Source organism: Arvicola amphibius, chromosome 11, assembly GCF_903992535.2.
Source record: "Arvicola amphibius chromosome 11, mArvAmp1.2, whole genome shotgun sequence".
Taxonomy (NCBI): domain Eukaryota; kingdom Metazoa; phylum Chordata; class Mammalia; order Rodentia; family Cricetidae; genus Arvicola; species Arvicola amphibius.
Window position 1 is genome coordinate 48,610,913 of NC_052057.2, and position 22,756 is coordinate 48,633,668.

General features: G+C 38.5%; 1 protein-coding gene across 6 annotated transcripts in view; it reads left to right on the top strand.

The window, feature by feature from the left end:
• Positions 1 to 8,779: 8,779 nt before the first annotated feature.
• Positions 8,780 to 22,756, top strand: part of Nlgn1 (neuroligin 1) — a 682,701-nt gene continuing 668,724 nt past the window's right edge. For 3 of the 6 annotated variants that reach the window (XM_038347697.1, XM_038347699.1, XM_038347700.1), the window contains exon 1: positions 8,780 to 9,272. In XM_038347697.1, the coding sequence (XP_038203625.1) occupies positions 8,780 to 9,272 (493 nt within the window). Of the gene's footprint in view, positions 9,273 to 9,707; positions 9,768 to 22,756 lie in introns of all 6 variants that reach the window. The other 3 variants (XM_038347696.1, XM_038347698.1, XM_038347701.1) reach the window with 2 other exon arrangements.

A 22,756-nucleotide genomic window follows, 5' to 3' on the forward strand; every position in this document is an offset into this window, starting at 1 on the left:
TTTCATTTTTTCTGATTTGCTATTATGCCTGACTAGTTATTTGTTGCTTTTAATCTTGTTATGTAGCTGGAAAAATATTGTAGTAAAAGGAAAAGATTTATTTAATGACTTTGTTCTTTACTTATCATGTGATTATTATTAACATTATTAGTTATTATTCCTTAAATCTATATAGACTTACCAGTAGTCCATTTGACAAAGACTACTTTAACTGTAACTTGATAAAAGATGAATAACTTTATTTATCCAATTATATAAGTTCTAACACAGTAACTCACACTGACAATTAACAATAAATACAAAGTGACTCTCCTGGCAAGTGCTAACACTTTTACCTTCCAAAGGAAACTCTTTGCTTGATGCTGGGCCCATCTTATGGAGGTGCTGGGTTTAGATCAAATGCACGTGGTAGTCAAGCTTACTTCATTTTCTTCTAGTTTTCTACTTCAAAAGTGCTCGCTTTCCTTCTCATGTATAATTGTCTTGAGATGGATGTAGACACCTCACTGTGGCCTACCCTGCTCCACAAGCTGCCAGTTTAATTTGCTGTGAATAAAGTTGAAATAGTCTTCCCTCAATAGGGATTATGATGGCTTTCCATCACTTGCTCATGAAAACTAAGTAAAATCCAAACAGTTTAGCCTCTTAATGAAGGGAGTGTGGGATTTAGTTCCCACTTGCCTTGAAACCACATCCAGAATTTATTCTTTCAGTTCTGGTCAAAGTAGAGTGTGGCCTCCTAGCAGGAGAAATATTTCCCCTTTCTGTCCCATGTTGGTTTTTCTCAATATGTGTTTTTTTGGGGGGGGGGGCAACAGAGAAGACTATCTTCTCTAAGTATAAAATTTAACTTCTAGTATAAGTTCACTAAGTTTATAAAGTTTAAAGTTTTTTTAAAACATCCCATAAAAACAGCCCCAACAGGAAGTGAGGGAATCCCAATAAATTCTTCCTTCAATCAATTCATAGGTGGAGATTTGGGGTAAGAATGATCCCACAGAATTGCAGGTTCCCATTCCTGAGAATCTGGGCTGATCCCAAGGAAAATGAGCCCCATAGCATCTATGAAAAATTATTACTGGTTTCACTGGAATATGTTCCCTAATATGCATCCTTTCATATTTATTGTGAGGCTTCCTTTTCAGTCCCCTAGCTCTAGTCATAGTCCATTTACTACAGGTAGGTAGACTTGTCTCGTCTTTTCATGCCTTTTAGACCACGACATTAGTAATGTTTTTAAATATTTGCTATGAGAAGTAATTACCTGCTAGTTACTTTAAGTATTTGGTTGATAAAAGGACTCAGCCATGATCACTGAATGCCTTTATTATAGGCAAAGAACATAGAACAAAAAGCAGGACAACAAAATGCCTTATGCAAACATTCATGCTTCGGTTTCAGTATTCTCCTCTGTAGACTCATAGCTGCTATCTCTGTCTTGGCTACCACCACTTGGATGTGGAGAGCCATCTGCTGGCATTGGGCTTAATGCTCAGTGAGCTGGCCACACAGGCACCTTACTGCCGTGTAGTCAAATTTGTTCAATGACTGAAACAGTTATTATTAATTAAATTTTACTTAACTTGTCATTTGTTACCATTATTTATTATTGGCAAGTATGGTTGACAGATTGTTTTGGTACGACTCATAGATAAAAATCAATACTTTATATTTGGTTAATGCAATTGACCTTCATTCTTTTTATTTTTCTTTTTTTTTTGTTGTTGTTGTTGTTCGGTTGGACTTTTCTGTTGTGTTTTGTTGTTGTTGTTGTTTTGTTTTGTTTTGTTTTTTGAGGCAAGGTTTCTCTGGAACTTGCTCTGTAGAACAGGCTGGACTCAAACTCCCAGAGATCTACAAGCTTCGGCCTCCCAAGTACTGGGATTAATGACTCTGCTACCCCAGCCCAGCTACCCTCATTATTTCTGAGCTCCACGTTTGCATACTTGCTTTTCAATAAGATTTTTTTTTCAGAAATAACTGAAATCAAAACTCACAGTATCATTCTACAGACACCAGAAAATCAGCAAAGCATTTGAATTGGTCTATACTTATGTTTCCAAGGCGTCAAACAAAGTTTAGCTCTGCATTTAGCTGATGGATAGAGAAGCAGAGGAGGTAATGACCACACTGTGTAGAGCAAGGAGCTCTCTTATGAGAGAAAGAAAGCAGGAAGGGGTTTGAATGGCTGCTCTGATATCCGTTGGACAAGCCTTAGGCATTTAACACTTATTAACATTGTTTTTTTTTTTTGTTCTTGTGCAAATAGAAATAGAATAAACTAGAATGAACCATTTCAAGAGTTCAAGACTATAATCATAAGGTCACATGGCATATATATATATGTATGTATATGCACATATACATATATCTGTGAGTATACCCATGCACAGCTCTCTCTCTCTCTCTCTCTCTCTCTCTCTCTCTCTCTCTCTCTCTCACACACACACACACACACACATATGAGCAATGTGTTTGACTGTGTTCATTAATTGAATTGTAATGTTGACTTTATAGATACATAGGTGTTCTGAAAACTAAAGACTAGCCAGTGTATGACAGTCTCGGCTAAGGGTCTTTGTCAAGCCCATGCAGCTCTAGTGGTAAGCCTCTGACATTCCAGTTCAACTGAGATTATCCATATACAAAGACTTTTATGTAGATTTCAGAACAGGCATAAACATGCTAAATGTATGCATATAAAAATCTTTGGAAATTTAGTACAGGAAACACTGGCTGTATAATAAAACAAATACAAGCAATCACTTATGAAGCAAGGTAGATAATAAGCAGGTACTGATATTTAATAAAACAGGAGTCTATGTAATGATAGAGGTCTGTTCATGTGAGGTCACTTTCCCCCATCTGTCATGTATTCACTGAGCACACATCAACAATGTTTTTATTTTCTTATTGTGCACATGTGGAGGTCACAGGACAACAGATGAAAGTCAATTAAATGCTCCTACTGTGTGTGTCCCTGGATTCAGCAGCAAGATCCTCTACCCACTAAGCTGGGTCTCTGCCCATCTATCACACAACAACCTTCATCAGAACTCTTATTTACATGTGACTCCCTTCATTATAACATTACAGGCTACTTTGAAACAATCAGCAGGCATTTCTTAACATTCTCTAATATTTAGAACATTGGCTTGCACATTGTAAGCTCTCCATAAATATTTGTTGAGTGCATGAAATATTGTATGGGCATTGATATTCTCTAATATCTCAAAAGATTCTAGTTTGTTTTGAACATAGGTTACCAAGGAATAGTCTAGTGGAGGAACCTGTGAATGTTATATGCTATATCACCTTTTATGATCTTTTGTGGAATACTATTTATTATTTATAGGTTGTCTCATAAAGACCATACATGATTCAACTGAGGTGAAGAAATAATAGAAGATTTTATGAACAAAGATTTCCTATCAGTGAATTACAAAAGCTTAGTCTCTCTTGGGATGGCAGAATAATCTATTTGTAATATGGGACTTGCCTGGGACTTGTGTTTTGTTTTTAAATTTTCATTGTGTACATTAATTGTATTTGATAATTTGCTACATCAGGGCATTCTCATACTAGTATGTATTATACATTGGTCATATTCTCCTGAATATTTTATTCAATTATTTCATTCTATTTATTTAAAACTGTTCAGAATATGAGGAGAATATAGAGAATTCATAATGAAGATGTTTTCCATGTGTGTATTAGCCAACACTATTAGATACTGAGAATTTCTCAAATTTGCTGCAATTAATCGTTGTCCTTTTAAAGCCCTACCACAAGTTATCCATCTTAGGTTTCAGTTAATTAATTGCTGGAATTAATTCTATTCCTTCTCATTATTATTCAGTGTTGACAACTTACCTGTTACAACACATTTAAACATTTGTTAATAATAAATAACGTTGTTCTGCATTTTTAACTCTTTTGAATAATATTTTGTTTTTCTCATTAATTTGAAATTCAATTTTACAAACTCAGTTCTGTCTACACTGGTATTTTAGATCTTTTCTTTTTATGGTTATATAGAATTTCAATTTCCTATCATTTTATGACGTATGTGTCATTTGTGGACATTTGATCTCTCATTCATTTGAATGGTATCTCATTGTTGGTAAGTGTGTTAGTTCCTTTCTGTCGCTGAAATAACACATTGTGATCAAAAGCATGGAATGAAGCAAGAGGTTATTTAAGGCTTACCATTATAGAGGGTGGTCTGTAAGTTCAGGGCAGACACAGCAGCAAGAAGACCGAAAAGGAAACCAGGGTAGCACACTCTCAGTAAAAACTAAACAGAGTTTGAACTAGACGTGGGGTGAGTCTGCAAACCCCCAAAGCCCACCTCTGTTACATGTTTCCGCCAAGATGGCTGCCTCCCCAGAATACCCCTGAGACAGCATCAACTGGGAACCAAGTGTTTGAAATGGGAGCCTATGAAGGACATTCTCATTCAACCCACCACAGTAAGAAATCAAGTCATTAACCACATCTTTATTTCAACCTGACTGTGTCTGTCAGTCACTAAAATATATTAAAGATAACCTCAGAGGCACCAATTTGTGTTGGCATTGCATTAAAAAAAGAAAATTCAACACTCCTTTTGAATTAGTTTTGCCAAAATCAAGCCTAAGTTTGAATTCTCCACATTTTTCCTAAGTCTTCCATGCGTCTATAGTTTGTGGTTTCTGACTTGCCCCTAGCCTGTTTGTGCTATGTATCTCCCATGTTTCTACTAGCTGTTTGCTGTCTTGTCTCTAACAAATGGCTTCAATCTGGAATTATTGAAAGCACAGAAAACATCACATAGGGAGAAATGAGAGATACATCATAAGGAATTTTAACAATTTTACAAGGTATTTACTGCAGAAAGACTAATTGTGAAGCAATAGCTTATGTCATTTCCAAGTATTACGGCAGATATTTGTAGCAGAAGACCTCTTTCAACCTGTTTATTTTTCTCACCAAATGATTGCTAAAACATACATACATACATATGTACACATGTTGCTCTTTGGATCAGTGGCACAGAAGAATGCATGACTCACGAATACAGCTATGCTTTAGTTTGGGTTTTAAAAGCAGACTTTGTGGAAATTCCATGGCAAGCAAGGTTGGCTCTTGCCGTATCTTAAAAGCAGTTAAACAAGCAGATAGAGTGCTCAGCAGGGTATCAGGCTAAGTGACCTCAAAGTGCACTATTAACTGGACTGTGAAGTACAGAAAAAGTTCCATTCTCTTTGAATGTAGGAGATATTTTCATAAAAGGATGACCATAATTGTTTAAAAATAAGTGTATCACTGTATTTATTTAAAAGTAAAATTGATTAAAAAATAGAATAACACATAAAATAAAATAAACTTCCAGCAAGAACAAGTTAAATCATTTAAAATTTGTTTCTAAGACAAATATCATATGTACTCACTCATAAGTGGCTTTTAGATATAAAGCAAAGAAAAATTAGCCTACAATTCACAATCCCAGAGAACCTAGACAACAATGAGGACCCTAAGAGAGACATGCATGAATTTAATCTACATAGGAAGTAGAAAAAGACATGATCTCCTGAGAAAATTGGGAGCATGAGGACTCTGGGAGAGGGTAGAAGGGGTGGGGAGTGGAAGGAAAAGGAGCAGAGAAAAATATATAGCTCAATAAAAAAAATTTTAAAAAACAAGCAAAAATTGTTTCTATAAAGTTATTAGAGTAGATTCTAGACTCCATATTTTAAAAGAAATACAATACAAAAATAAACACTTTTGTACTTCGATCTCAAATTTTATAGGATCATGAGGAGATTTATTTGTGTGTGTGTGTGTGTGTGTGTGTGTGTGCGCGCGTGCATGCGTGTGAGTGCACACATAAGAGAGGAGGTGTATGTCTGTGTATGCATGCATGTGTACACACTTATGTGTATGCACATTTTAGTGAGGAGGAAAACGCCTGCATACACATGCATACAGAGGCTAGAAGTTGATGTTTGCTGTCTTCCTCAGCTGTTCTCCACCTGAGTTTTTGAAACAGAATCTCTCACTGAATCTGGTGACCATCAAGTCAGCTAGTCTAGCCAGCCAGTGAGCTCTGGGGACGGCTTTGTCTTTGACTCTCCACCCCAGAAGTCACAGTGTGTGCCACTGTGCAAGTGATGAGACTCCAGGGTCTCCAACCGTGGTTCCTGATGTGTACACAGCATGCATTTTAGTTGTGCACAGTGTGCGTTTTACCTGCCGTGCTATCTTAGAGCCCACAGTGAGGTTTTATGCATAATTACAAGTTGAAGACAGTGCACTAGAAGTAGTCGGGGGTGGCCTTTAGACCAGATGACCCTGGGCTCTGGTTCTGCTATTCGTGAGCAGAGACCCTGGCCAGTATATTTAATCTTTTGCAACCTGCATTTCTTGTGAGTTGTGCCCATTTTTATAAGATTGTACTAAATAAATGTAAATGCCTTAAGCCTAAGAGTTTGACATCTTCTCCAGAAACATTAATAAGTGGAAAAATGTCAAAATACACTTTTAAATGCATATTGCTTTTAAAGATCTCACTAATATACACAACTTATTTTTTTATTACCTGACCTAAAAGATTGTTATTACAATAGTGATGGTCAGAAAATAAATTTCCATCAATGCTATAGTTTTCCACAATTACACAAATGCAACATGGAATATTTTGGACAAAATATTTGGACAGAACAAAACATAGGAAAATTAGAAAATTCACCATGCCATGCAGAATTCTGATCAACATTCCATTAAAATAGGTTATCAACAGGAACCAGGAGTCTGTTTTATCTTAACACAATTAAAGAAGCTAAAGACTTGTAAGTGTAAAGGGGAGTGTTATTTTTTAATAACCAAACAAGAATCTTTTAATATTAATGAGATGCCTATCATGTGAAGGAGAATGTCTGGAAATCATGTAATTGTAAACAATGCTGAGTAATAAGGTTGACTAAGCCTTTCCAGGTCTCCCCATAGGGTCTCTACCTTAGGTGAAAAAAATGATATCTTTTAACAGAAAAAGGCAAACAGGGCTCAGCCCCACTGGGGCCCACCATGATTCAGAGCATGCACGGGCATAATACATTCTTTAAAGACCTGAGCGTGTAGCTAAATTGTCTGTGAATGCAGGAATTCTGGGATGTGAGGAGGGCCTAAGCTTACATGACAATTAACACAGACTGGAATAATCTTGAAGAGACAGCTATCTTCTTATTACCTCCAGTGCTATTTTTACCTCCAGCGCTAAAGGCGCAGGAGCTCCCACTGAACTCCGACTGACCTGTACAGTTTTACATTCTCCCTCCAAGTCACACTAAGTCAGGACATTGTCACTGCCAGGCCAGCGCTTCCTCACGAATCTTCCCATAACATGACAGATTAGGACCATCTCTGATAGAAATCAGCACCTTAGAGGGTGGTTCACACACGAAAAGACAAGTTTTCTGAGCTGCATGCTCTTGACAGTTGGTGCTGCGACATGAGCCTGAAGATTGCATGCACTGAGAATTACAGCTTGTTCAGATGCATTTTCAATCGCACTGAATAAACAGCATGGGATGTTTGATGAGTGTTAATATGCAAGATGCTACAATTAGGTATGATTGTTCTTTTAGATTACTATGCTCACTTTTTTATTCTTCCTTTGATCTCTTACAGACAGTGAGAACAAAATTTGTAATTTAAAACATATTGACTTTGACTCAGAAATTCATTTGCACATTGTAAACCTATTGTGAACTGAAATATATAGTTAGATGGGAAAATATCTTTAGTCTGAAAAGAAAGTGCCAATTCTTTCTCTTGTGCTTCCTCCTAGCGTTTGCCACCCTCAGTTCTTTACCTTAGGTTTAAAGTAAGTTTCTGTACATTATATATCCTGTACCATTGAGACATTCCCGGGAACCAGGACTCATGAGGGAGTAGGTTAAAATACATTTGTTTTGTGTTCACTATAAATATGGGTTTGGGTAGTTCCTTTTACTTATTTTTCAATTTGTATAAGCATCCCTAGAAGTTGATCCTCCATTACACACTAACTCTTTGGGAAAACGGTTTTTTCTTTATGGGATTCTAATTGTAGGTTTGTAGATCAGTTCTCTACTTACCTGAAATTATTAAAATATTCATGAAGAGGAAATTTTCACTTATAACCTGCAGTGCTGATAAAAAAAAAAATCCTTTGTACTATACAATGCTCCCAAAGTGTGTGTTTGACAAAGCCTGTTTCTATGTTAGCACATGCAAAGTCCGCAGGCAAGTTGCTCAATGATCTAATAATCAATACTTCACCTTTAGTCTTACATCAAGTCCTTATCTTCTCTTCGTGGTGTTCAACTTACCCGGCTCTAGCCACTCTTAATGTATTTCTACACCCTGTAAAAAAATCTAGGTATCACCGTGTCTGTTAACTTATCTTACTAATGATTTATTTTCATTTTTTCCCTCTAGAACACAGACCCACGGTTAGCTGGATCTGATTGATAAGAGGGAAATCTACAGTCAATGGCCACTCCCATCACACTGTTGCTATGGAAAGCAGACCGGTCAATAGGAGATGGTCTGATGAGCAGTGAGCATTGAAGATGCCACTTCAACCTGTGTGAAATCAATGGGAGATTCTTGCTGCGTGAAGGGTACCTCGAACTCTCTTCCCCAAGCTAACATTTGAGAAGCTGGAGGTGCATTCTACCATCGTTTCAAGGTTCCCAAGTGGATACAGATATATTTGCCTCACTGTACCAGAGAGCTAGCCAACTAATGTGGGACCATGGCACGTCCCAGAAGCATGTGGCCAAATTATGTTTGGAGAGCCATGATGGCTTGCGTGGTACACAGGGGATTGGGTGCCCCGTTGACTCTCTGCTTGTTGGGATGCTTGCTGCAGACTGTCCATGTGCTCTCTCAAAAATTGGATGATGTAGACCCATTGGTGACCACTAACTTTGGCAAGATAAGAGGAATTAAGAAAGAACTCAATAATGAAATATTGGGGCCTGTCATTCAGTTTCTTGGGGTTCCATATGCTGCTCCACCAACAGGTGAACATCGTTTTCAGCCTCCAGAACCACCGTCTCCCTGGTCTGATATCCGGAATGCTACGCAATTTGCTCCTGTATGTCCCCAGAATATCATTGATGGCAGACTGCCTGAAGTTATGCTTCCTGTATGGTTCACTAATAACTTGGATGTGGTATCATCATATGTACAAGACCAGAGTGAAGACTGCCTATACTTAAACATCTATGTCCCAACTGAAGATGGTGAGTTAATTGCAGGAACACAAGGAGATACGTTTATTTTCTATCCTAAGTTTGAATAAGGTTAATTCATGTGTACCGGTAGTATGCATGGCTTTTCCTGTTGGCATGTAGACATATTTTACATGCTTGCATGCCGCTCTTTTTGTTTCTGTGTGTCTGTGTATCTGTTCTTATTTTTTCACTGTGCCTACTCATTTTCTTTCCTCCACAGCACGTATACTTAGGTAGAAATGGGCTCCAAATTTCCATTTCCTACCAAATGACTTCTGAGAAGATGCATCAGCGTTTCCTCATTGCATGTGCAGGCTCAACGAATTGGGGCTCTTTGGCACTCAGTAAAAACAGGAGCGTACTAAGTTAGATAGTGGTGTTGCATGTTCCGGCGGTCTGTGATGGGGCGCCATGTTATTTTCTAGTCTTCTATTCATTTTTCAGTAAAAAGAATATCCAAGGAATGTGCCAGAAAACCCGGCAAGAAAATATGTAGAAAAGGAGGTATGTATAAAAGTGAAAATGAAAACAATGTAAACGTTTATAGAGGGAGAATCAGATATTCTCCAGGAAGATGATTAGCTGATGCTGGGGAGTGAGTCAGGAGAGCTCAGGCTGAGCCGACCATACTGGGAAAACTCATTGCTGGTGCCTGTGTTCTCCTATAGGTACTGCTCTTATGGATGTAATTTCTGCCTTCTCTTTTCTTATAAAGAAAAAGATACCTCACTCTTACGCTACCTAAGGAACCCAAACAGCACTGCCTTAACAGCTGGTGTCTTACTGAACATGTGCAGATGTGTGTCCCTATTCATAACGATGAGTTTAGCCAAAAGCTTTGTTTTATGTTGGTATAGTCTTAGATCCTTCTGAACACTGGCCACAGCTATGGGGAAGTTTCCATTATTATGTAATAGTGATATTTACCCCAAGAGTTGCTTTTATTTTCAGTTACTCTCCTAGAAGTAAATGGGATATTTTATTCTTTATGCGAAATATTTACAGTCTCAAACTGCCTTTAGCATTTATATATTTATGTTAAACAATTTAAAACATAGGAAGAATGTGATTCAGAAGCTACAATTAAATCAACCTTCAAATCATCCTCTAGCCAGATTGAGCAAATCTAGACACTGACAGCTGCAAGCTCGCATCTGAATGCAGCATGACCACACTCCATTTTTATATAACATTCAGGAAATCGCTCATAGGAGTCTATGATTTTCTAAGCAGTAAATATTCTAAGTGTCATTTTGACCTTGCTCATAACTTGGTAGAACTTTCAGTCTTCCTACAGAAGTCATATTAATATTCCAGCGTGGTACATTCCATATCTCTTTGCACTTCCAATCTGGCTGGAACAAGTCAGATTTCATCATGGCATCTTTGTGTGGAAGGAGTGTCCAAACACTCTGTTTTATGAGATTGGATTATATGGAAGTCACTTAGAATAACAAAATCATCAACTCTCCATCATAAGTATTTGCATTAAGTCTACTATTATTGTTTCTCTTATTTGTTGGGTAAAATAGAGTTGAACCTTTACTTATAAAATTTAACGTCATAGTCTGGGTCAAATTCATAATATGCTTAAGAGGATATGTGGCAGAAGCAGTGAGTGCTCAGAAACAACTAAAGAAAATTCATTTTTTTATTTTCAAAAGAGAAAAGCAGCAGTGATTTACATGCTGTCGGCTGATGTAGAATGCTGCAGAGGATGTTATTATGCTGCTTATCAAGAATGTGTAATTAGCTAAGTGACTTTAGCCTCCTATCACAAAGTTGTTGATTTACGAAGTCATAAATAAAGATGCTCTTCAAGAATGCATAAATAAAGCATAGTGCATGAGAAAGGTGTGGTTAAGAAAAAAGATAAGGACACCAAAAGATAAGATAGTAAGCAAGAAAATGACCTTTCTTCTTATAGAACTCCATCAAGAGGAAAAGACCCAGTAGAACTTCTTTTTTTTTATTATGTGGCTTCTTGGCTCTCCATGCTTCATAGGAGAGTTGGGGAAGAGCTCTGTAGGCTGGACTGTTTATTTTGGCAACCTTTGAGCTAATTTATAATTAGATTGGGACAATGTCTACAGATGCCCACTGACTGTGTAGAGTCAACTCTTGTGCTTTTATGCAGTGCTAATTAAGCACTATTTAAAAATCCTCTTGTTTGAGAATTTAACATATCTTACTATAATTAAAGAAGGCCTGCTCCCTTTTAGTTGATTGTCTATTACCCTAAGACTGAATAACAAATAATTTAAGTGTAATATTCTATTCAACTACTATTTTATGAAAATAAAAAACTAAAAGCTAACATTTACATTTGACTATTGAATGATGGAATAGAAAAGTCCCTAATCTTTAAATTTATATTTATTCTTTAAAGTGAAAGGCTAATTTTAATCAATTCAAGGAAGTATAAAAGTACACATAGTGACAAGCACCTTCCATTCTAACATTTGTGAGGCAAAGGCAGGTGGCTATAGATTTGAAAGCAAGCTACGGCTACACAGTGAGGTGGAAGTTAATCTGCTTTATATGTTCACTTCTCCAAGATCAAAATAAAAAAGAAAGAAAAGAAGAAATAATGAAGGAGAGAAAAAAGAAGAAAATATTGTCCTGTTTTAAAAAGTTATTATCAATTTCGTAGCCATTTATGTATACATTAAGTATATACTACACATGGACTGTGAGTTCTTAAGCAGCTTTGATCTAGAGGCTCTTAAAAGCCAAGGTAATAGTAATGTTGTGCTTGGTCCAGATGCTAATTTTTGGCTTGTCATTATCTTTTCTTTTTAATGTATACAGTCACTTGCAGAGGCAGATGGGTCCTGTTTCTGTGCCAAGCCCCCTATAGTCCAGGCTTACTATATTCACCCAGAATTCTTCCTTAATTGCCAATTATAAACATGTAGTAGTCAAGTGAGTTAGTAATAAATGAGTCAGGCGAGGAACTCTCTTCTCAGAGAGCTTACATTCAAATGACTTTGTGAAGAACAACACATTTTCTGTTCTTTGATCTGTACAAATGGAAGAAAAATTTCTCCCTCCAGGAGATGCCACATTATATTTTTAAAAATACCCTTTGCAATACTTTCGTCTGCATTTGAAGTTAGAAAACACATTTTAAAAAATAACATCAAAGGACTAACTTTTATTTTAAGACAGGTCCCAGTTGCACATTTGAATCTGTCTTTTCGTAGTTCGCATGATAGTTTTAGCCATATGCCAGTTGCCTTCTAGATAGTCTTCGGGCTTCTGTCCATTGAAAAATTGAAGAGAAAAATGAATGGTTAAAATGAGGTACTGTTGTTTAACACTCAGACAGGTAAGTAACATAGAAGCTGAAGTTTTACGTGTGCAGAGTATCAGGGGTTTTTCCTTGTTTATCTGTTTCATAATTGCAGCAATCTTATGAGAAAATTACACTACAAAAATCTCCACAAGTTTTAAAATACTTGTTTTTTTTTTTTTTGTCCAATTTCCATTGCTAGTAAAGGCAGAAGCAGAAATGACCAAAGTTCTAGCTCACAGAGACTATTAGAGCTCTACTAGGTTAAATTACTCCATGCAGGGAAGATGGCTCATTCACTAAAGCAATGCAAGCACAAGGACCTGGATCAGGCATGGCTATAACCTATACCACATGTTTACAACACATCACCAGAAAGGCAGCCAAAGAAAAATCTGATGAACTCATTGGCTAATGAATCCAGCCTGTCTTTGAAATCCAGATTCTGAGGGAGATCCTGCCTCAAAACAAAACAACACAACAACAACAAAATCATAATGTAAGATGGCTGAGGAAGATACTTGTTGTTGACCTCTGGGCCACTATATACATGCACACACACATAACAGACACATTCAAGCACACACATGCACACAGAAATGCACAGGCACATGTGCATATACAAAATGCAAGCACAGACATCACACTTACACACATGCACACATGCATGGACACACACACATACGCATACACCCATACAATATATAAGCGGCCTCTTCCAGATGATCCTTAGCAGTCACTGAGCCAGCTATCTTTTTGCTTGCTTCCTTCCTTGTTCTCTTTCTCTGTCATGCTTTTCTTTTTTTATATTCAAACATAGTCCCAAATTTTTAAATTCTGTCCATTGACAATATTTTTGACAAATTCAGATCTTATCTTAACTCAATGTGGTCAAGCCAGTATAAACAACTTTTTTCAAAAGTACGTGCACAGTCCACTTGACTAGCATGCTTCTGTTGTTGCTGTTATTTTCCAGAGATCTTTTAATTATTAAATTTCGTTCTTTCACACTTTTGTACATGTACCACAACACATTTTCCTCTCTCTCCTTTTCCCCTTCCCAGCTACCTCTCCCTCCTACTCTTATCAATATCCCATTTATCTTACTCTGTCATCTGTTTACTAATTTGAGTTTAGTTCCCAGCCTCACAGAGTTAATAGGTGTTAACAGTATGCAGGTATTTACTGCCCAGACTAAGCCCTCAGTATATTCCTCTAGGATGCCATCAAGGACTAGAATTTTTTTTTTAAATTCTTCTTTCATGCATTATTTCCCAACACAGTTTCTCCTCCCTCCACTCCTCTCAGTGCCTCCTAGTCCCCCCTTCCTTCCCCTCTTCCCCACACACATTCCTCCATCTCCCCCCCCCCCCCACCAACAAAAAGGCAACCCACCCAGGATATCCACCCAACAAGGCAGATGAAGTTACAATAAGACACTATATCATTGCTGGATAAGGCAAGGAGTAGTTTGATTCACTTCAGTGTTCCTGTGTTTCTCTAGGTTTATGCCTTATGTGACTTGTTAATAGACAGGAAGGTGGTCAAATATTAGCAGTAATCACAGTAGGAGGAGCAAGGAGGCAGAGGGACCCACAAACAAATCTGTTAGCTCCGAGTCTGTGGTCAGTTCTGCCATCTTGCCTTCCTCCGGGAGGCTGACTGCTATTTGCCTAGCTCTTTGGAAATGAATGCAGAGTTTTCATTTTTCTAGTTGTGAGATTGTGTGAACTCATTTCTTCATATTCCCTCATTTTTATAACATAGACACCTTGGTAGTGACTCTGTCGTAATACATTACTACTTAAGTATGTTTCTGATTTTCAAAAGTATTTGACTTACTGTACCTAATAGTGCTCAGTTGAGGTCATCTATCATTCCTTCAAAAATATTTCTAACAGCTTTAGAGTTTTTATGGTTGGTTATTTAATGTAGAGATTAAATTCACCATTTAATCTATTTATCACCATTGATGCCTTCAGGATCTTAATAAGGGATCATATTCCAGAATCATATTCTTTCTGGTTCCACATTTCTTAGTCCTTCATTCATTTAACAGATATGTATTTACTGATGGCTGTGTAGGAATTATTATCCTAAGTTCCATGAAATCATTAGTAGACAGAAAAACATTTTCTGCTTCTGAGACTAAACAAAAGCAACAAATGAAAATTCCTCGTTTTAGTTAAAAGGAGTTAAGGGAAAAATGAAAGAACGGAGTAATGAGGAAAAGGTCTGTGGATGTGTAGGATAAAGGAGATATTGCAGAGATGCTCTGTTGTCTTTATTTGACCTAAAGCTATTTGTATATTTCCTGAACAGCTAGGAGAGCACATAAGAGGGAAAGGGTAATAGAGAAAAGCATTGAGATTCAGAAAGTTTTGAATTAAGTTTTAAAAGACAGATTGTTGACATGGGGGTGGTGAGAGAGCATAGAGACATAGAGAGCAAACTTCTATAATCCACCGAGACCTGAGTGTTATTTAGACTCATAACAGGGGAATAACATGGAAATTATAGTTTCTTAGTGTTTTGATGATCATATTTATTGATCAATTTCTTATAGGTTATGCTCAAATCCTGATCTGAAATCATAGGATAATGTATTTTCATCAGTTAAGATGGAAAGGGAAGAATATGGAATGGTTTGGGGCATAGCATAGTAGAAAAATGCTATTTAATGTTGGCCATGATAAATTAGAGGCATCCACTACTCAACAGAGTGCAGGTATCAAGAAACTACTGTTCTGAGCCGACAGCATGGCTCATGTTCAGTAATGAGCTCTGTGGAGATAGTTTAGCATTACTGTACTAGAGATGGTAAAGGAACCTGATGAACATAAAGAAACAAAGGTTCTGAGTTCTAATCTACAGGAAAGCCCCAACATTAAGGAGCCTGAAACAAGAATACATGTTGCATAGGAGATGTGTTAGTCAACTTTCTATTGCTATAACAAATAATCACCTATTCACCTTTAAGAGGAAAATTCTTATTTAGGCTCATGGTTTTAGAGGTTTTGATCCATGGTGTTTGATTCCACTGCTTTTGGCCTGTGGTGAGGTGGAACATTATAGACGTGTGTGAGAGAGGAAACCTGCACACCTCAAGGCCAGGGCTGCGGGGAAACAATGCCAGTTTTCCCTTCATGAGTATGCTCCCCTTTACCAAGCTCCAGCCCTTAAAATGGTTATTACCTGATGACAGTACTGCAGGCTTATGGACAAGCCTTTAACAGATGGTTTGGGGAAGCCTTTAAGACACAGACCATAAAATGTGGATCAAGATTGTGTTGTTGTTGCTGGCCTCAAGATAAGATGTATGAGCATGAACACAGCCATCAGCTCCACAAAGGAGTGTCATGGGGTGATGGTATCTTACACTGAGCACCGGACTAGGGGAGTAGGAGGGAGGTACGAGTGCTTGAGGAGAAGTGATTGTCTTAAGGAGCTTTGAAATAGAGTTAGTTTTGTAACTCTAGATTAAAATGGACAAATTAAGGAATATTTGGATATAATAAAGAAAAAAATAAAATATAGGGGAAAGATAGTAGGATTTCTGAAATAATGCTATTGATTTGATGGGAAAAAGAGGACTTAGTACTGCCTTTGGGGTTGCATTTAAAAGAAGGTAAATATGTGGTTTAAAGCAGCACAATGCAGGGGAGCACAGGAATATGAGTGCATGGGTAACAGTGGGGTAGGCTTGGTTCTCAGGGATGTTTTTCTGCTGTAATTGAGGAGTCATGACAAGGGAAATCCTCTCATAGGCTAGGCTTTGGGCCTTATTTGTATATTTACTATCACCACACAAATTCTGTGGCACTTTTTAAAGAGGTGGCACTTTAAAGACGTCCCAGTGAAGAACAGAAGAGGCTTAGTGTCTTTCCCAAGATTCAGAAGGTTTTCACGGCCAACTCCCCTTGAGGTGTTTCCCTTGAGGTGACTTCTTCAGGATGAAGGGACTCAAAGCAACAGAAACAGACCTGTGACAAGAGCCCATTGCTTTGGGAATCCTGTGTCAGAAAGAAAATGAAATTGGTAACCAATTTGTTAGTATCAAACTAGCCCAAGTCAAAATGACTAATAAAATCTTTGATTCTTTCACTCTTCGAAGTTTAATGAAAACCACAGCGAGCCATAGATTGGACTCCACATGTGAGTCAGTAACTGTGGACAGATGCAGATAAATTCTCTGAAAGCTGAACGGCTCAGTTGGAACTCTGATGTGAGGTCTCCAGAGAACGATATCACTTGTCCCACTGTGTACTGACAGGCGTGCCAGGTTGTCTGAAGCAAGTAATTAAAAGCCCATCATTGGTATCTACATCCTTTCTTATGGAGAAGAAATGTTTTGTAATTTTATAGAATCTGGGTTTGAAATTTAAAACATTTGAGACTTATGTCACCAGAAAAAAAGAGTATGCTCCAAAATAAATCCTTTGGAGATCCTTCCTACCTCCTCTCTCCAATTTCCCAGACGGCTCTGATCCTCACCGCTGTGAACATGCTTGCTTTACTTTATATCTGCAACCACCCTTGTACATTTGGTTGGTGCTTTAGCCTTTAGTGTTTCTCTTGTGCCTATTGTCCCCTTTCTTCCTCCCTTAAGTGATAAATGCTGAACAAACGGAGAACAAGACTAATTTCAAAAGCACTGATGATCCGCACCACACACACCCACTCCAGGCTCCATAAACTTAAGCTCTAAACTAAAAGAGAAGTAAGGCTCTTTCAGTTTTCATTTTTAATTTAATTCATTTATATAATCTATTTTGATCCTAGTTCCCTTCCCTCCCCAGTGTGTCCCAGATCTCCCTCCCTCCTTACCCATGCAACTTCATATTCTTCATCTCTCAAAGCAAAAACAAAAGAGAAGCAAAAAATGAAAATAGAAACAAGCAAAAGGCCAAGATGACAAAAAAACTGGAAACAAAACAAATATGTGTTGTTTATTTGCAAAACATACTTTTAATAAAAATTAAAATCCTATAAATTTAGAAGTGTAGCAATATTAATTTTGAATTCTGCTTCATTCATCAAGGTTGGACAAATGGAAAGAGTTCTTTGAAAGTAATTTTTAATTTAAGAACTATTTCTTTGTTTACTCTAACCTTACTCACGTAGCTTGTGAGTAATGATAGTGTTGGAGAAATCTAATTACGGGCAATAATTTTCATTAAAGCATGTAGAGTCTTACAAAAATCATATTGAAGCAATAATAATAGGAAATAGCAACAGAAAGGTCTGGAGTCACTGCAACAGTCATTGCAGTTTTCAGGAGCTGAATTCCGACGAATCAACAGTGACCGTAATTGGCTGCACCTCAGCCCTTGAATGAAAGAGGAGTCTCAGTCTTGTGTTGTTTCCTCTAGACAGAACTCTTCAAACAGAAAGGCCCAAAAGGAATTGTCAGGTCTCCTATGCTCAGGACAAAGATGAAGACAGGTTCCTCTCCGTCTCTTACAGATCCGACTTTCTCAAGTCTTCAGGGGACTCTTTTATAAGGCATTCCCAGAGCATGCCCTGCAGGCGTGTCTGCAAAGAAGTACAGGAATAGCAAGCATAGTTTCCCAGTCAGAGCTAAGCGCTCCTCAGCACCTCCCTGACTCAGCATCTTTCCTGGCAAGGTGAGGGTAAAGTCTGCAGACCTCAGGTGCAGATCTAAGCCTTCCTTAAGAAGAACTTATACACTGGGTGACACCCTAATTTACAAGCTGTGCAGAGCCTAAGGCTTCTGAACTGTTCTGCCTGGGGCAGCCATGTGCCAGCCTGTTTTTTTCTCTTGATCTACCCCTTAGTCCCTGCCATCAAAGGCATCCACATTCAACCACACTTTGAAAATATCAGGACATCAGCAAGCATCCCTTCACGTGAACAGACATTTTTCCCCAATGACAAGCTGTCTTTTCTCTCTTCTGTTTCCATAGAACACTAAAGTTGATTATGCGTCTTAAAATAATTGCAAGTCATTTATTTCAGAAATTGACTTCACTGAATGAAAACTATCTATAAATTTCTATTCTGATCTTTTTAAAATGTAATACTGTTTGTTAACTGGATCTGAAAATACCGAGATGAGATTCTTACCTGGCTTTGTTTTCTAGGAAGAAAGATACAAACATGAGAACTTGTAGGATATTTACTGAGATCTCAGGTTGACATTCATTGGAGAGCTTTTAGATTTACTTTTTAATTACAATTTTTCATAGAATATCTTTCGATCATATTCTTTCTCCTCCCCCAACTCTGCCTATCCTCTCTCCATTGGAGAAATCTGATTGTTGCAGGAGGCTGCTTGCTCATTTCCCGGCTGTACGGACTCCTAAAATAACCACATAGAAACTGTATTAATTAAATCAGTGCCTGGCCAATCATTATAGCACATTCCCAACAAACTCGTACATATTAAATTAACCCATTTCTATTATCTTATATTTTACCACAAAGTTCGTGGCCCACTAGCAAGGTTCCAGCTGGCAGTTGGTGTCTATCCCCTCTCCCGGCTACATGGCATCTCCTGATTCCGCCTTCTTTCTCCCAATATTCGGTTTAGTTTTCCCCGCCTAGCTCTGTTCTGCTAAGCTACTGGCTGAAACAACTTCTTTATTCATTAACCAATAAAAACAACACATATACAGAAGGACTTCCTACACAAACCAATTTCTCTTTCGTAGCAAGTACACTGTAAAGAGCCCCTTACCAAGGGAAGAGAATTTGTGGCCGTCTCCCCTTGTCAGTGCAAGCACATTGTCTGGTTGGAACCTGTGCAGGGCCTCTGCATGCTCTCGCTGTCTGTGTGAGCTCTTGTGCCCACATGCTGCGGTTCCCCTGGAGTCATCTCTCATTTCTGGCTTCTACATTCTTTTACCTGCCTCTTCTGCATAGATCCCTGATACATGAGTGAAGGGATTTGATAGAGACATCTCATCTTCTGAGGGCTCCAAAGTTTCTCACACTATGCAGTTTGCTCATTTGTGAGTCTCTGTGTTAATTATCACCTGTTGCAGAAAGAAGCTTTTCTGATGAAGGTCCAACAATGATCTGATTCAGGGGTATATTGATATGTCATTGGGAGTCACTTCATTGATATATTTCTTTAGTAGAATAATAGTAGTAGATTTTCTGCTAGGCTTATGATTTATCTATTTCCAGGTTCTTTTCCATTTTATCAGTGCCAAGTATGAGTTTGATCTCATAGAATGGACCTTCAGTATAACCTGAGATTGGTCATTACTTCTGCAATATTTGTGCCAGTGATATACCAATATATCTTGTGGCAGGTCGCTGTAAGTCACAGGGTTTGCACCTGAATCATATTGATGATTACTTTTCTACTTCTTCCAGTAGAGTACAAAGCACCTTCCAGAATCTTGGAGGCTAATGTAGCAGGGGTGAAGCTACTAACACGGCATCAACTCAATTTTTCCATCTTCAATGGCTTACACAATTGACTCTTCAGCAATAGAGCCTTACCGCCAGGTTGTGGAGGGTAACCCATAATCTTGGGAATATAGCCTATGTTGATTGGTAGTGGTAGTTGTGGGGCTTCTATAGGACCCGCTTGACCAGTGACATTACAAGATGGAACTCATTCTTGGCAAAGAAAGGTTTTACTTGTTGCCACAAGATTTCTAGGTAGGGTGTTTCCACCCCAATTATATGGTGATCCCATTTAGATACCCATTATATGTGTGTATATTTTAAGAAGCTTCTACAGTATGATTTGTCCATATGGCTCTTCAGAAAGCCATTAGTGTTAGCTGTACCTCCCCATGTCCTTTACCCTTCTCTCTCATCCCCTTCCCTAATTAATCCTCTGAGTCTGGTTTCCTCTTTAGCTCTCTATTACACTGTATTTTCTTTCATCTCCTTTGAAAGATTGCCCTCCTCCACTCTGGTCCCTTACTAACTAACTGATGTTTGTACTTATTTGGATTGAGACACACATACCTAAAGTTTAAATTTAGTACCCATGCGTTGAAAAGAAAGCAGGGACTGTTTATCTTTTGAGGTCTGAGTTACCTCACTGAGGATGACTGTTTCTAGCTCCACCCATTTATCAACAAATTTCATATTTTATTTTACTTAACTGCTGAATAGTATTCCATTGTGTAAACATATCACATTTCATTAACCATTCATCACTTGGTGGGCATCTGGACGGATTTCAATTCCAGCTCTATGAATAAAGCAGCATTAACTATGGGTGCACAATTGTCTCTGTAACTGGATGTGCTGGAAGTTTTGATAGTCACCAGAGAGCTTCTATTTGTCACCTTCTGCTTTGGGGCAGGGCCTTGGATTCCGTACCTCCATTCTCCCGTGTTTCTCTCTTAGCGGGATCCTCTTGTGACCAAGGTCATGGGTTACCATTTTTGGAGATTCTGAAAATCATCAGAAAATAATTTATTGATAGATAGGAAGTATGATTGTCCCCTTGCAGCATACATTGCTAAAACCTTAGCACATGTGTTGATGTCCATATCAGTATTTCCAAGGAAAGTCAACTTGTTATATATTAAAATATCAAAATCAGATGAGGGTAGAACAGCACTTCCAAAGAAAGGAAAAATAAAAAGTAATGATGCTGATATTTGGTCCTGTGTTCCCTATAATAAAACATTCATTTTAAATCTTTAAATGTGTATGGAGCACAAAATACGTACAGCAGAATAAAATACATCAGGCAGAAACGAAACTGCAATTGTGCCGACCCTGCTGCCTGAGCCCACCGTAGCTGCTGTGCCCAGGTCCACAGCTTTCCATCTGATTGGGAGACCCTCTCCATGCCTGAGCCCACCTTAGCTGCTATGTCCAGGGGTCCACAGCTTTCCATCTGATTGGGAGACCCTCTCCATGCCTGCGGCTGCCCTTGCAAAGCCCAGGGACACCTCGGCTGCTGAAGGCACAGCTGCCACTCTATGGCAAGCTGTGACTTCCAGAGGTGAATTTCCAGCTGTTTCTCTTCAGCTCCCGTTTTACCTGTACAAAGGCCTGGGGTAGACCCACAAAGACACTGAGATAAAAAAGCCTCCACCAGAGACAAGAACTGTCTCTGTCTGGTTGGGGGAGGGGAGCGGAGAAGCACATAGAGAACTAATACCCAGCAGATAAGAGGGTATTAGATAAGGGGAGGGGGGCAAGGGGCCATCACAGGCTCAGAAGAAAGTAGTCCTGGAGTGTGGTGTGTGTTTGAGTGTGTGTGTATCTGCATCCACTAACACATATGTGCGTGAACTCATGTCTGTGATGAGGCCAGAGATAAACCTTAGACCCCTTTATTTTTAGTTTGTCTCTCATAGACCTGTAACTTGCCCCCCTCCTGCTCTCACCCTCAGTTACAGTGATCTGTCTGCCTCTGTGCCTCTTCACCCCCTACCAGCTCATTGATCCTTCTATCTCTGCTACCCCTTCCTCCCTACCAGCTTCAGTGATCCATCTGCCTGTCTCCTGGCCACAGTACAAGGATTACAAGTGCACACCACCACACAGATTTTACAACCTGGTTCTGGGGATCTAACTTAAACTCTCACATTTACAAGACATCCACTTACCACTGAGCTTCCTCCCAGCTCCCATGTATTTTCACACTAAATCACCCAGGACGAGACTGCTCTAAGATGGACAACCTAGTCCTCTCTGTCTGAAAAGGCTGGCAGGTTCTGTGGGACCACTGCACTGAGTAATATCTTATTAAAATATTTTGAACATTCAATAGATTCACAAGTTTGTTTCATTGTGTATGTGTATAGGGATACGTGTAATCAAGTCCCAGTCCCTTCATTGTATTCGTAGGGTCACTTGTAAGTGAGTTCCCTTCCCTTTTGTCAGATATGTTTCTCCCCTTTAGTGATCTCTTTTACCAGACTGTAACAGGATTGTCTAGCCTTTCTGAAGAGCAGATCTGATGAGCAATTGAAACAATAACTTTGTAATGTCTGGGAATAAAAGATTCCACAGCAAACAGCTCGCAGAAACTCAACTAAACCCACTTTGCTTATAGGCAGACTCTTTCTAGTGCTCTGTTCTGAGCGATTGAGAGTGTACAAATACGCCTTTTTATGTTCCCCTCTTGTGGGCTGTTTTCTAGTTTCCTTGCTTGTACATACATTCACTCGCACCTAAATGCACATATGTAAAAATTAGAATCCCATATCCCCACATAAAAAGGATGGGAAATGTTGCCCTTCTGATCCTG